At 34.7% G+C, this 14,839-nt stretch overlaps 1 protein-coding gene and 1 pseudogene across 11 annotated transcripts; one reads left to right on the forward strand and one right to left on the reverse strand.

The window, feature by feature from the left end:
- Positions 1–1,813: 1,813 nt before the first annotated feature.
- On the forward strand, positions 1,814–9,829 carry LOC130932824 (uncharacterized). Of its 11 annotated transcripts, none has more exons than XM_057862248.1 (8): positions 1,814–2,111; positions 3,410–3,795; positions 3,995–5,127; positions 5,837–5,959; positions 6,107–6,279; positions 6,366–7,753; positions 7,840–7,970; positions 8,063–9,828. In XM_057862248.1, the coding sequence occupies exons 2-4, from the start codon at positions 3,450–3,452 to the stop codon at positions 5,879–5,881; spliced, it is 1,524 nt and encodes a 507-aa protein (XP_057718231.1). In that variant the 5' UTR covers positions 1,814–2,111; positions 3,410–3,449; the 3' UTR covers positions 5,882–5,959; positions 6,107–6,279; positions 6,366–7,753; positions 7,840–7,970; positions 8,063–9,828. The 11 variants fall into 11 exon arrangements, with proteins under 11 accessions (XP_057718231.1, XP_057718232.1, XP_057718233.1 ...); XM_057862249.1 differs by having other exon boundaries at positions 6,161–6,279; XM_057862250.1 differs by having other exon boundaries at positions 6,161–6,260.
- Positions 9,830–9,906: 77 nt separating this feature from the next.
- LOC130934916 (probable ADP-ribosylation factor GTPase-activating protein AGD6) lies at positions 9,907–13,829 on the reverse strand (annotated as a pseudogene).
- Between the last annotated feature and the right edge of the window lie 1,010 nt (positions 13,830–14,839).

Consider the following 14,839-nt stretch of genomic DNA (forward strand, 5'->3'; position numbering starts at 1 on the left):
AAGGTTCTGAAAACCAAATCGGCTATCGAACCGCTCTAGTTACTAGTTTACTGGTTTAACTGATTCAACAATAGGTCAATCGGAATAACTGTTTTATAATAAAATAATAAATAAAATATAAATAAACACACTAAAACATAATTATAGTCTAATATAAACTTTAAAATATCATCCAAATTAAAAGTACTACAACAACCAAAGTGTTATAATCTCACCCAAATACAAACTCAGAAGTCAAATAACAAAATCATCAAACTCAAAAGAGAAGAGTCATGTTCAAGAACCTTCAGCTACTTCGTTCAATGTTTAACTTTGTTCCATGTTTATTGTGCTAGCAAAAATTCATAGATGGTAAACTCTTCTCAATGATAGAATATAGTTGAAGAATTATGTTACTCTAAAGTAGGGAAAGCAGGGAAAAAAAAGCTGATGAGCACAAAATGATTGAGCAATGGAAGACAAAATGTGCCTAATTAGCCTGTTCAACTACAATGAGGAGCAACAGGATACGGGATCATATATTTTCAGTCATGTTGATTTCAATTGATTAAATAGGGTAGATTCTTAAAGCACAGTTGGCGTGAATAAGAATAATAATAGATATGAAAAGGTATGAGAAACATGAAAAATAATTGAGTATTGGTTGATTTTACACCCAGAAACTCAATTAATAGATTAAGAGCATATAGCAAGGAATGGCAAGGAATGGAACCTCAATAGCGGTAAGAAAGTGATACTCAAACTCTGGGATTCTAATAAGATGATAGTCAATTTTAATTTTTAAGACCTGATCTAGTGTAGCATCAATGTACTGTCTAAGCTGTGCTCCCAGTGATACAAACAAGAGAACAATCATAATTCATAAATTGTGTGCAGACGACCTGAGAAACATGCATTTCAATTTTTATCTGAGTCTCACAGCATCATCACTAAAACCAACAATGCATCGACACTGTAACTGTAACAATGCGAAACAACAATTGAAACAAGAACTGTAACAGCATACTAATCATTAAAACAACAATTGAAACTTTTAATACAGCAAACCAACAACAAAACAAGAACTGTAACAGCATAAGTTCATTAAAAGTTAAAACAACAATCAAATAAAATAATAACTGAATAATTAATACCAAAAAAAAAAGAAAAAGAAAAAGAAATCACCTTAGGCAGGTGCACGTTCTGAAATTCGAACAGATCAGGGAGAGGGAGCTGGAGCTTTAAAATGCGACGGAGATGGCTGAACGATAGGCTGAACAGCGGACGAACGGAGGCTGAAAAGAGGCTCCAACACGCGACGGAGAGGGCTGAACAGAGGGCTAAGCAGCTCGAACTGAAAGACGACGGCTGGAGCGCGACGGAACAGAGGCTGAAGAGCGGCAGAACCTCGGCGAGACAGCGGCGGAATCACGGCGAAACAGAGGCGGAATCTCGGCCAGAAAGGAGGCCGAAGCACGGCGAACGAGGGCGAACAGATGCCTTGCGACGAATCTGTAGCAGTGTGGACAGCGGCGGTGACTGAACGTTGAAGAACGGCGACGAGATGGAGAGCTGCTTCCTCCAATTTTCGAGTTCTCAGTTCTCACTTCTCTTCTCTCCGTTCATGCGTCGAGTTCAGAGGCGAGAGCCAGAGAGAGAAGAGGGAAAATGATTAGTTTTTTTTTTTTAAATTTCTGAAAGCGGCCAGGACCCGATTCGGTCAGACCGGCCGGTTTAACGGTTTTTGACCGATTTTTGAAATAAGCAGCCGATTTTTTAATTTCCGACAGGTTTTTAACGGTTTCTGACTCAAACCCAACCCTAATAGCAGCCCTAGCAGCCACCTTCTCCATCGCTGAACTTCTCTCCTCCGTCAGAGGGTGTCGTCGCCGCGTCCTCTTCTGCTTTAGCCTTTGTTGTCCCTCTGTTTTTTCAATCGCAGCTTCCTCCTCTGCTCCATCTGGCGGCGTCTCTCTCTTCTCTAGTCAACGACGTCCCCCATTGCTCTGCCATCGCCCTCTTGAAGCCCGAGTTCTTCCTCTGCCGTGCCGCCTCCAGTCTCTCCTCCAGTTGTGCTGCCTTCAGCTGCGATTTGTCCCTCCACCGAGCTTAGCCTTGGTCGCCTCTGTTAGGTACATGATTCTCTTTTTTATTCGATTTTGAGTTTTGAGAACACATTCTGTTGATGATTGCTCAGCTGCTGTGTTGTGGAACTGTGAAGGTTGTTCTTGCTTCTTTATTTTTTTTGTTTAGTTTTATTTAATTATTCAGTTTTGTTGTGTTCTTGGTTTCTTATATGGAATTGCTTCTTTTTGTTTAAATTGGAGACTATATTAATTTTTTTATTCTGTTTAAATTACTGAATTAATAATAATATAATACTGATTTTATAAATTTTTATTTATTCTAAATTACTGATTTTTTGAAATAATGGTTAAATGGAATGATTTTGTTGAATATTTTTTGATTCCCTAGAGCGTGCCCGCTACTCGTTGAGGTGTTATATAGTTTCGCGGTTGTTTTCATGTACTATTAGAATTTAGAGTACATTAGTTATGTATTCTTCTATTTTTTTTAGTTGTCTCATGACAAATTTAGAAGTTTTGGCTAGTTTTACCAAATGAGTTTAAATTCTTGTAATCTCCTCGCATTTTTAATTGATTGTTGATCGTAGTAATTTTTTTTATGTTTTTTTGGTATGTGAACTTAAGATTGTAGTTCATTTTAAGTTGAATAATGTTATCATTACTTTTTATAAAAAAATATGGTGGTTATAAGTAAAGATATGTTATTTTGACATATTACAAAAGTTTTTACATTATGTTTGTTTTCTTTAGATTTCATTTTCTGATAAAATTTTTTGTATCTGTATTTGATGCTAAAATAAATGTAATTTATTCTGATGAAGTCTATTTTGCTTGATTTCGTTAATTTTTTGTTGCAACAACATGCTCAAGCACAATTATTTTTAACTTTGATATTAATGACTGTCAACAATTGTTTAAAATTCTTAGCTATCAAACTTAAAACTACTCATGCTACTGGTTTATTGACAGTTCGATTTTGGCAACTTTATATTTTGTTGATTGTGCTGATATGTTTTTTGTTGAGTTGATTTATCTAAAATTATTTTTAATTGTATTGTTGGTTGTATGTTGAGGATGAAATTACCACAAAATAAATTTATTATATAAAATTATAAAATTTTAAATTTTATTAATTTAAAAATTATTAAATTTAAATATTTAAAATAATATATTAAAATTTTAATAATTTTATTTTATATTTAATTAAACCAGTTAAACTACGATTAAATTTCAGCTGGACCACTGAACCACTGTATCAGTCATCCTATTGGTTTATTAACCGGTTCGGTTTTCACAACCTTGATCATTAATGTTATTATATAACTGAGCTGTTTGGGAATTAGGGTTATTTGCTTCCTCTGTGGCGTCAAGGTTTTGGCAAAAATGATAGACTTGTTCTTGTCGGACCCCAACCGGCGCGACGAAGCGCATGACAATGATTCTACGAAATGGAGAATATCTCTGTTGAAGGAGCTGGAATCCGTTATGTGGTCAGGGATGATGTCTGGGGGTCGTGCGGAGGTTCGGCTATGGCTATGCAGCAGCATCGCATCTGTGACGTGTGTGGCTCCACGCGATCAGAGAGAGCTCTTTGGGAATTTGGTGAGATGTCGAGGACACAAGTGTGGCCTTGCCTCCCATCTTTTGCATTTGATGTTCGATAAGTCCCCCAATAAAGGCGGTTCCATTTTAGCTCACACAAGTCGCATACTCCAGAAATTCTTTCAGGGTATGTGGAATCTTATATCACTTGTATATATGTGTGGAGGATTCAAAGTACTCTTTATCATTTTAGGCTGCTGCTTCCTTTTGTTGATTTTCTACTATTGTGTCGAAATTTTATATATATAGTTGGTGCGATATTAATCACTTTAGATGTTACTTATTACAAAACATGTTCTTTTGTTCATCTTGCCGGTGAAATGCAGGTAATCCTAATCGTGTATTGCAGTGGTTTTCATATTCTTCCTCGGGCAATGGACTAGAGCAAGGGAAAGGTCTCAAGGCGTTGACCCAATTTGCATTTAAAAACCGGGATATTTGCTGGGAGGAGCTGGAGTGGAAGGGAAAGCATGGGCAGTCACCAGCCATGGTTGCCACCAAGCCACATTATTTCCTTGACTTGGATATCCAGCGAACTGTGGAAAATTTTATTCAGAATGTACCTGAATTTTGGTCATCTGACGAGTTTGTTGAGTCGGTCAAAGATGGTGATATTTTTTTCATTGATAGGCCATTCTTTGTGCATTATTTCATTAACTTAATGTATAAAGAGGATTCAGGAGATGTATGGCAAGTTATAGATGGATTTCTCACAGAGCATCCCTTCTCTTCTTTGTGCCAGCACCTTCTTATTACTCTCGACGAGCAGGACCTGTGCTACTTTTTGGAATTGCTTCGTAAATCACTCAACCGCAAAGTGGAATTTCAACATTTTGATAATGTCACTGATTTGTTTGTGGTTGTACTTTTAAACTGTGCTGCTACTGGGTCTATTGACCTGATGCTACTGTTGAATGCTGTCATTACTTGCGGAAGGCAACTTCTACGCCTTTTACGGGATGAGGAGGCTTCGGAGCTGCAAGCAAAAATCGGTGACACTGTGTCGAAAATAGCTGCAATCCCAAGTAATAGCAATAGCTTGACCCCAATCTTTAAGAATACAGGCAACATGACAATTGTTGAAGCAATAAAGTGTTTGGGACTTCAGTCTTGGGTTCTTTACTATAGATTGTCACAAGAATGCAAAACTCCTGAGTCATGGGAGTCAGTCTTTATGAATAATCAAATTGGTTTCCGCATCTCGAATAAGAATGCATTGCTAGATCATGATGGACTCTTAGAAGAAGATTGTTCTGGTTTTGATCGGAGTCCTTTAGTTAGATTGAAACGTAAGAAAAAACAAAAGGCTAAAAAGAAGAGGAGGAGGAAGTATGATAGTGATGATTGTAATGATGACGAGCTGCTGGATTTTGATTCTACAAGCCTGGAATTGGACTTTCTGCAAAATACTAGAAGCTGGCTACTTTCAACTGATGGCTACACTTCAGCATGGAGTAGTGTATGTTCCCTAAATTTGAATAAACAAAGCAATCTTCCGTAACTTAAGTTAAAGCATTCTATTTGCAGCAGTTGCAAAGAGAAATCCATAATTTCATCTGAGATATGTTTTCAGGCAATATAAATGTGAATAATTTAAGTGTTTTTTCTGCCCCAACAATGTGGGATTAATTTTAACAATAGACCTTGAAGTGCTTAAGCCTATCTAAAAAATCTCAGCACAAATATTTGAGCTCAACATAAAACAGGTCTGCTACTTTGTCTTGATATGCTGGTTGACTTGTGTAGGGGCAGAGATTCGCAAGATTGCTTTGAAATTGAAATTGTTCTTACCTCATATTTTGTTATTGAAATCTCCTGAATATTTGGATACTTGAGTTTTCTTTTAGTTGTTGATATAGATCAATCAATTTGTACCATTTGAAATAACTTGGATTCTGAAGCTCTGAATTTTTATTTCACAAGTATGATATACATACCTATTTTTATTATTAGGAGATTTTTAAACTGCGGCTGTACCAGAAAATGTTTTGTTTTAAGACATGCTTAGTTCATGTATAATTGTCCGGTTCTAGCTTTTGAATAATTTCAGATACATGAGTACATCCTGTAGAGCATTTAGAATAAGAAAATACACAGATCTTTGTAATGATGATATGAACTGGTTATTCTGCTATTCTGATTTTGTGACCACTAATTTTTCTAGGCAGATTTGCCGGAGCACCTACATAAGCATTGCTTGTCTAGGTGGATGACATGGCTTTTAGAAAAATGAGGTGAAGTTGCTTCAGTGGACGACCGGGGTATTGTGCCATCATCATTATAAACTGTGGGTAAGGGTTAACTTGATCAGTTGTCTACTTGTGGTATTTTCACTTGGTTGATATCAAGCATGCCCTCCCGGTCCCCTTTTGTTTTTGTTTTGTGGCTGAAATTCGTAAGACGTAAACACATGGAAAGATCGGAATTCTTTTTATTAGAAAGCTTGCCTGAGAAATCTATCAAGATTATTAAACTCTGGGTTCTTTGGGAAGTTCATGAAGTGGCAAGACCTTGCTGAGTTTCCCCATCACAAATCATTCTAGCATCAACGTTGCAAGGGTTTCATTCAGGGTGTGTGATGAGTGCATGCAGGCAAGCTCTAATTCCTGAGGTCTATGACTATTTTCGAAAGCTATATTTCATTATACTTGTATTTTATACATGCATACCACAACTCCTAGTCATTTGTATTTGCAGATGCAAGAGAACGGGATGCAAGCAAGACGTTGTTAATGCAACTTGTGATAGAAAGTTTCTGTTCCCTTCTTTATTTTTGGTGTGAAGCAGACAATGGACTCAGAACCTTGATTGCTTGAACTAATTTCCTATTCAGATAGCGTATGAAAAGAAGGTCTATGACTAACTCTTTTGTTGACCACATTACCAACTAATATCTCTTTGATTTATGATATCTGTTATTTAAGTTGAGTGAGTATAAATTATTCAGGAGTGCTAGGGGGCCAGCAGGTTTGTGATTTGTAACCATCAATTAGCCATCATTAGTGTTTAATGGTGTGAGATTATTCATTTTTCTTTTGCTGGTTAAGTGCTAGCCAAATTTTAATAAAAGTGCTGATCCCCTAGACTTTTTCTAAATTAAATACTAGAAAGTACTGTTATTGTATTGTGATTTGTAAGGTCGAAAGCTTAATTTTGTATTTCTGTATATGATGTTCATTCTTAGTCTGCACTTTTGAAGTATTCCTGGCTGAAATCCGACCAACTCCAATTAGGTTGGCACTTAGGTTAGCACCTCAATCTAAACCACGTAAATCTTTTGGTTGTGTATGTCGCTTGCATTATATTGGTCCAATTTTCTAGACCAGCAAAGATTAATGCTTATAGTGCGATCTGGATGACGCGTGTAGTATGAGAGATTGAGGTCGCAAGCGAGTGTCAATGTTGGAAGAGAATATTGGTACCTTCTCCATGATGTGAATTTTCATTCTCTAAGTTTTACAAAAGGCAGAGAACATAATTAATTAGTTATTTTTCTTAATCTTAGTTACATAATAATCGATGCAAGTATAGCCAATTACATTTAAATGTAGATAACTCAATTACTTATAATTCTAAAAGTTACTTTTCTATATGTATATAATATGCTAGCTAGATTTATATTGATTATCGCTTTGTTCTCTTGTGAATCAATCTTAATCATATCCTAGGCTTAGTGATCCAATTAGATTTTGTTGGACTCCCAAAATCCTCAAAACTAACACTGCATACAGGATACTGGAGATCAGAGTCCGATGATTTGATCCATTGTGTGTGGTATAATAACCGGTCTACATATATGCTTGTTTAAGGCTTCAAATATATATGATAGATGATGTGATGTGACATGTGCATATGCTAATTGCTTTGCCACTCTCTAAGAATTTCTGCATCATTGTGGAGGTCCTCATCATGCGCTTGGTGGAATCTTTGGTTCTGAGAGGAATAGATTTCTCTTCATTAGCAGCCATAGGTCTGTTGAACCCTCCAAGGATATATCCTCAGTAGGTTATGTGCAGATGAAGTCCATCAGTTTTCCCGAATGTGGCGTTGACTATCAAGACTACACACCATGCACCGATCCAAGGGTAATATTACTAATGGTTGTCCTGTTTTCATGGTGTATGATTTGAGAAAATAGTTTCGTCATTGATTATGTTTACTTGATTTACAGAGATGGAGGAAGTATGGCTCCTACCGACTTATTAACGATCCTGTGTGGGTGATGAATGTTGTCTAATCTTATGCTACCAATACGCTCCCCGTGGTCTATGATCGAGGCCTTATTGGAACCTTCCATGACTGGTAAAGTGATTTTGAAATGTTGTATGAGTCATAAGTTATTCATGAATATTATATATAATATTTGATCTTATATGGCTTTTGCTGTGATATAGGTGTGAAGCGTTTTCAACATATCCTCGTACATCTTGATGGAGTCTTCACTGCAGAAAGCCACAGGTGACGTATTTACTTTAATCGGCCAAATTAAGTGGAAAATGATATTTTAGATACTTCAAACTTAAAAAGGTGCTTTTCAATTAGACACACCCACTTTTACATAAAATTAATTGTAATTTTTATTTGTCTATATACATTTATAATCTTAAAATCTAAAGAGTTCGTAAAATTTAAGTGTGGTAGATAAATATGATGGGGAAGAGAGCTGAAGCTTGGTGAAAACGTGGTGTGTGATTTGAGGACAAAACTAAAAGTGGAGGGTGGAACTAGTTGTGCTAGCCAGACAGTGAGAAAGTGAGAAGCGGGTGAATTGCTCTTGCTATTAGCTTATAGGGAACCAACCTTCTTGGTGGCTTCAAAGTTTAATTTTACTTTTTAGTCCTTAGTGCGCTAAACCACTTTAATTTTCACATGACAAGATTTCCGAAGAGGGTTGAGATACATGCCACATTCCCTCTCAAGATAGAATTCTTAATAATCACATTATTCTTAATTTGTCATGTTACAGTTACATTGGAATCCAAAGCATAGTGTGATAGCAACACACAATCAACCAAAAAGATCTTTGAGACCCACATTACCCAGATGAACATGAAAAATGTTCTGAGGGTTACTTGAAACGCCGATTTGGGCCTGAACGTGAGGTTCAAGTCCTTTTGGGTGGCAGGTCGTGAGGAGTTGGGGGGTGGTACCTACAACCTTCTAGATGCGGTAGAGATTTTAGGGAGCAGTTTGTCTGCTTTGAGCAAATAGGGCTTTTGCCCTTCAGAGTCGGTGTCCGACCTCTTCAAAAGAGGTCGGGCATCCCACGAGGTCCACCTTTATTGGTGGCCCTTTTATTGTTATTGGGCCTGACTGCTAGTTATTGGGTCAGGGTATGAACAGTGTCCCTGCTTGAGTCCGTTCCTTCTCAAAGTCGGGCTCAAGCATTTCGTGGCCTCTGTCCTAAACGTCGGGTTTGAGCTTGACGGATCGTCCGACTTGTTTGAAACCATAAACCCTAACTGGTCTGATTTATTTGAACTTGTCCAAGAATGAGTTAAGTGGTCACATCCCTCAAAGTATTGGCAATATGGAGTTATTGGAATCCATTGATTTCTCTGGCAACCAACTCACAGGGGAGATCCCTCAAAGCATCACAAACTTGAACTTCCTGAACAAGCTAGACTTGTCCTACAATCACTTGGAGGGCAAAATCCCAGCGGGCACTCAGTTGCAAAGCTTTGAAGCATCCGATTTCGTTGGCAACAAGCTATGTGGTCCACCATTGCTGCTCAACTGTACCATGGAGGGGGAAGTTCCTGATGACAATGAGAAAGAGAGAAAGAATCATGGAGTGAAGTGGGTGTTTTATGAGTGTGGCTTTTGGATTTATAGTGGGATTTTGGGGATTTGTTGGTCCATTGTTCATATACAAATCATGGAGGTATGCATATTACCGTTTCCTTGATGACATGTGCTACAAACTCCAATCATGTATGTGACTTTATGTTTCTCATGTTCTAATTTTCTGGTGTGCTTGGTTTTTCATTTCTGTGTATGTGATGAGTTTGTAATGTTTTCTTGTTTTTCCCCTTTTCTTGTAATAGTGGAAATAAAAATGAATATGCACTTCTCCTAATTGTCTTGTTAAAATGTAATCCAGTTAGTATTGTTGTGGCTATAATAATAACAATGTGAGTTAGATTTATCATTGGCTTTGAGACATTTTGCAGTGCTTAGCAATGCTTATGAAGAGCAAGGTTCAAAACTCAAAACCAAGTTATATAGTTTTCTCATACTACCAAGCTTCTTGAAAATCTACGGAAACACATCAAAACAGCAAAATGAAGCATGCATACATAGAAGTATCTTTGTTGTTCTCAATTTAAAAAACATTTAAGATTTTACTTTTTTTTTCTTTTGCAATTTAGTCCTCTTGAAATCTTAATAACAAATATTATTGTGAATGACAACTTGTTAATAAAATGTTGATGGATTTTATTAATACCTTAATTGAATTCATATTAAATCGGTTCAATTGTTTATACTAATACCAAATCGGTTTGACCAAATCCAATTTTCATCGAGTTATTATAATATAAATTTAGTTTGTTATGAATCTTACTAATACCATTGCATTCCTTAGTGTTTTAAATGGATTATTAAATTTTTTTTATACATTCAATGTATTAAAAATATCCTACTAATATATGTTTTAAGGATATATTTTAAAAGCATTATTTGACTAATTTTTTTAAAAGATAAATTTTTATATTTCTAAAATATTGAATAAATTAACGTCTTCAATTTTTATGAATAACCCAATTCAATCTACATGCACTTCTATTTAAGGTTATTATTAAGTGATTTTTTTAAAATATATAATAAATACATTAAATATTTTACAATTTGTATTTTTATACACATTTTTTCAATTAATAAATTTTATTTCTCTCTTTGTCTAAACTTTATTTAAATAGTTGTCGGTGCATATAATGAATTACTGTATATATAAGATAATTTTCGAATTTTAAATACTTATTTAAATAATGAATAAGTTTATTATTGAACTAAATTGTTAATGTTGTAAATGTAAGGTGTATGAAATTATTTTCATATTGAAGAAAGAAAGGAATGACGAAAAGTTTATGAGATAAGAGACTCATTAACTTACTACTTTAAGATTTTGAGTTGAATGTGGTTTAAGAATGAATTAGAATAATTTTTCTAATTTAAAACAAATTATTTGGGCATACTTGGATTTTAATATATATTTGGGACATATGGACATTTAAATTTTAAATTTTTATAACATACGAAGATACAACATATATATATAAAGTATTTTATCATTATAATAATATTTATTTTTTTAAAAGACACAACATATATATATTGAAGTATCTGAATTTTACAAAATATATATATATATATATATATATATATATATATATATAGTTTTTTATGGCTAAATCTTAATTATTTCTCCATTACATATATTGATTTGTTTTATTAACATATTTATTTTCTAAACTATAATCTATATTACAATACATGCATCGATTTATGAATATATCATAAAAAAAGTCAATACATACATCAAATATATATCTGGTTCACTATTCCAAGACTAGTTAACTCCTTTAAGTTTTTCACTTTGACTCGTTCTTTCTAAACATTGACCTAATAAATTTGATGGTGAACATCTTTTATAGTCAAGTCCAACAATTAATACAAGTCCAGCAAAAATAATACATGCATCTATCACTTAATTTTTTGATTTTGCACACAATACATAAAGTTTTATACACAATACATAAATTTTACACACAATACATAGAGTTTTATACATAATACATAAATTATTTATAGATGATATAATACATAAATTTTTACACAACATAAAAATAACATAAAAAGTTTATTGATATATATATAGTATAAAAATTTTTTGTATTATATATTAAAAATTTTTGTGTTGTGTATCAAAATTTTTATACTCAGTATTTTTATTGGATATATATAGAAAAAAAAAAGAAGAAGACAATAATAATGAAGGAGAAAAAAGATGAAGAAGAAAAAAATATAGCAACGCCAACACATAAAAGATGATAATAAAAGAGGAAGAGAAAAAAGGACCAACAGCGTCTACTTACGAAAAAAATAAGTGCACCATAACTTTGTTGAAACTTGATTTAAAAATCACTTGGACTCCTAATTTTACTGTTAATTTTATATTTTGAGTCTTTAGCTTCAATTTAATGACTTTGACCTTTTTTTAACGATCTAATTAATATAATTAGCTATTAATTATTCTAATATAGAAGTTATTGACGTACCTTTTTATGGCTAATACCACATCGTGTTTATTATTATATTTAAGGTAATCTCTTTTTATCTATTTGCCATTTCATTATATTTGATTTTATTTTATTTATTCTATTTTAATAATACATTACTCTCTTATCTTTTTTGCTAAGTTTTTTCTTTGTCCTAATTTAGAATTCATCTTATTGACTACAAATTGTTTAATTTATGCAGTTTAGAGGATGATGGATTAGCAACTTTCTCTTCATTTTTTAACTTAAGATTAATGATAATGACAATGACATGTATATAAAAAATTGCAAGACAAATATACTTTGAGGCAAAATTTTCCAACTAATACACTGCATATTTTCAATTATAATTATAGAAATTTTGTTTCTTGTATCAATGCTATGATTAATCTTATCAGATGCATACTTTTTAATTATTTTTATACATAATTTTAGTTTAATTGATAACTTTTAAGTTTTAACAATTGCTATGAATATTTGCGGGTAATTATTTTTTTTTTCTAGAGAAAAGGACAAATAGGTCCCTGACCTTTTACCTCTCAGACATTTTCATCCCTGACCATTGGAAAATACTTTTAAGTCCCTGACGTTCTTAAAATTAGGACGGATCAGTCCCTCCGTCAAAAAGTCACCGTCAGACTCAACGGAAAAGTCTGATGTGGCTCCCCTTCTACTTACCTGGCATGACGGCTGCACACGTGGCACGTTAGGGAGATGGAGCATTTGAAAAGTGGACAAATAAGTCCCTGGCGTTCTGAACGACGTCGTTTACATCGCTGCCCTAATCCTAAAATTCGTTTGGGTTCTTCGTTTGATCCAATTGAACGAACTCAAAACATAAGTTATTATATATAAACCCAGATACGTAGCATTGATTTCCTTGGTGCTTGCCTGAACAACACTAGCAGCAGATTGAGCGGTAGATGCAGCAACAAATGATAATTTACCAATCCCCTAATCACAAAGAGAAACACATCTCCATTCAAATATAAGCAAATTAACAAACAACACACAATTCACTGCAATCGAGAACCACCTGCGAAACGACAGAGAGATAGTCGTTTTGGGGGTTTATGTTTCTCTGCGAAGGGGCAGGGCTCGATTCGAACCCGACGTACTTTCCGCCCTGCGACGGCGGGAGCCCCTCGGGCCTCGTGTTATTCTCCGCCATCTTCCGAGCAAAGAAGCTTTCCTTATTCGTGGCGGAGGCCTCCAATTCCGACTGCCTCCAACCTCCACCACCACCGCCACCGCCAGTGTGCGACAAGGGAGGTTTTTCAGCAGAGGAGCGGAGATCCTCCTTAACAACGGGAGGATCGCGCCAGGGACGGCCTTCGGCGAGGGCCTGGATGTGGTCGTGGTAGATTTTGGCGGCGTTGGTGTTGTACTTTGTGATAATATCAGTTTTTTTTGGAATACCGTACTGAGAGAGGAAGGCGTTGAGGGCGTCGTTGCCGCCAGCCTCCATTTTTCTTGATCTGGATTCGGACCAGGAGTCCATGATGATGGATCTGACGAAGGAGATGTGGACTGAGGCCGCGGTGCTTGCCGGAGCACTCGAGACCATGAATACGCCGTAGGAGACAGAGGCCCACTGTGGGTTCTTCTGAGAGCATCGACGCAGATCTTGTTCGCGGCCTGGGATTGCAGTTTCCGCAACCGCACGATGCCGCCATGTCTTTTGTGTATCCGATCCAAAAGAACAATAGAAATGGAAATTGGATGAAGAGAGTGGGGAAAAGGAAAAAGGAAAACATAGATTCAGAAGAGTTTGCAGCACATTTTGGGATTGAGTGGCTTGTGGGTCGTGAATGACCGACACCGTTAAACGACGTCGTTCTGAGTGCCAGGGACTTATTTGTCCACTTTTCAAATGCTCCATCTGCCTAACGTGCCACGTGTGCAGCCGTCATGCCAGGTAAGTAGAAGGGAAGCCACGTCAGACTTTTCCGTTGGGTCTGACGGTGGCTTTTTGACGGAGGGACTGATCCGTCCTAATTTTAAGAACGTCAGGGACTTAAATATATTTTCTAATGGTCAGGGACGAAAATGTCTGCGGGGTAAAAAGTCAGGGACTTATTTGTCCTTTTCTCTTTTTTCTATGTCAATTTTTTCTTTACCATTGCTTATGTTATATATTTTTTTGGTGTTGCAGAAACAAATATCATTCAACCGTTTCCATTAAATTACTTTTTTGATGGAGTTACAACATAAAATAAGAATTATTATTATTGAACAAATATTATATGAAGACTATATGTTATTGTTACTTTTTTTAATTATATATTATTTATTTATTAGTATTTAGTATTAATTAGTATAATTTTTAGTAAAATTCGCATTAATTAGGTTTAAATAAATTTATTTTTTAACATATAAGTATATAACTACTTTATCCAGATGAATACAGAACTATTTGTAAACAAGAAATTTAAATATGACCATCGTGAATGTGAATTTAAAATTTAAATGTACAGGAAATTTTCGCCACTGAGGAGATTACAATAAAAAGAAAAGGATAATAAAAACCTTGTAACGAGCTTATAAATTCTTTAAGAACATAAAATTAAGTAAGACTTTTGAAAAAAAAATTATTATAGACTTATAGATCTCTAAATAAAAATACTAAAAAAAGTCTTTGAAAATTACCACGCTTATATGTTTATCTATACTTTCTCTTATTTTTTTAAATTTTTTATCTTATTTTGATATAGACTTATAAGTTTACTATTGCAGTTTTTTAGAGACATATAAGCCTATCACAAAATTTTCTTAAAGAATTTATTTGGTAACTTTTTTAAAAGAGAGTCATTCAGATAAAGACGTCTAAAACGTCTTTTTTTAAAGATGTTTTTTAATAATTAAAATTTAACATATATAATTAATTAAATT

The sequence above is a fragment of the Arachis stenosperma genome, chromosome 6, assembly GCF_014773155.1.
Source record: "Arachis stenosperma cultivar V10309 chromosome 6, arast.V10309.gnm1.PFL2, whole genome shotgun sequence".
NCBI lineage: Eukaryota > Viridiplantae > Streptophyta > Magnoliopsida > Fabales > Fabaceae > Arachis > Arachis stenosperma.

Bases quoted from the DNA above. Each gene is read 5' to 3' on its own strand.
- LOC130932824 (XM_057862246.1), top strand. From the start codon at position 3,450: ATGATAGACTTGTTCTTGTCGGACCCCAACCGGCGCGACGAAGCGCAT. The intron at 3,796-3,994 runs GTATGTGGAATC...GGTGAAATGCAG, and splicing joins ACTCCAGAAATTCTTTCAGG to GTAATCCTAATCGTGTATTG. The intron at 5,128-5,832 runs GTATGTTCCCTA...TAATTTTTCTAG, and splicing joins ACACTTCAGCATGGAGTAGT to GCAGATTTGCCGGAGCACCT.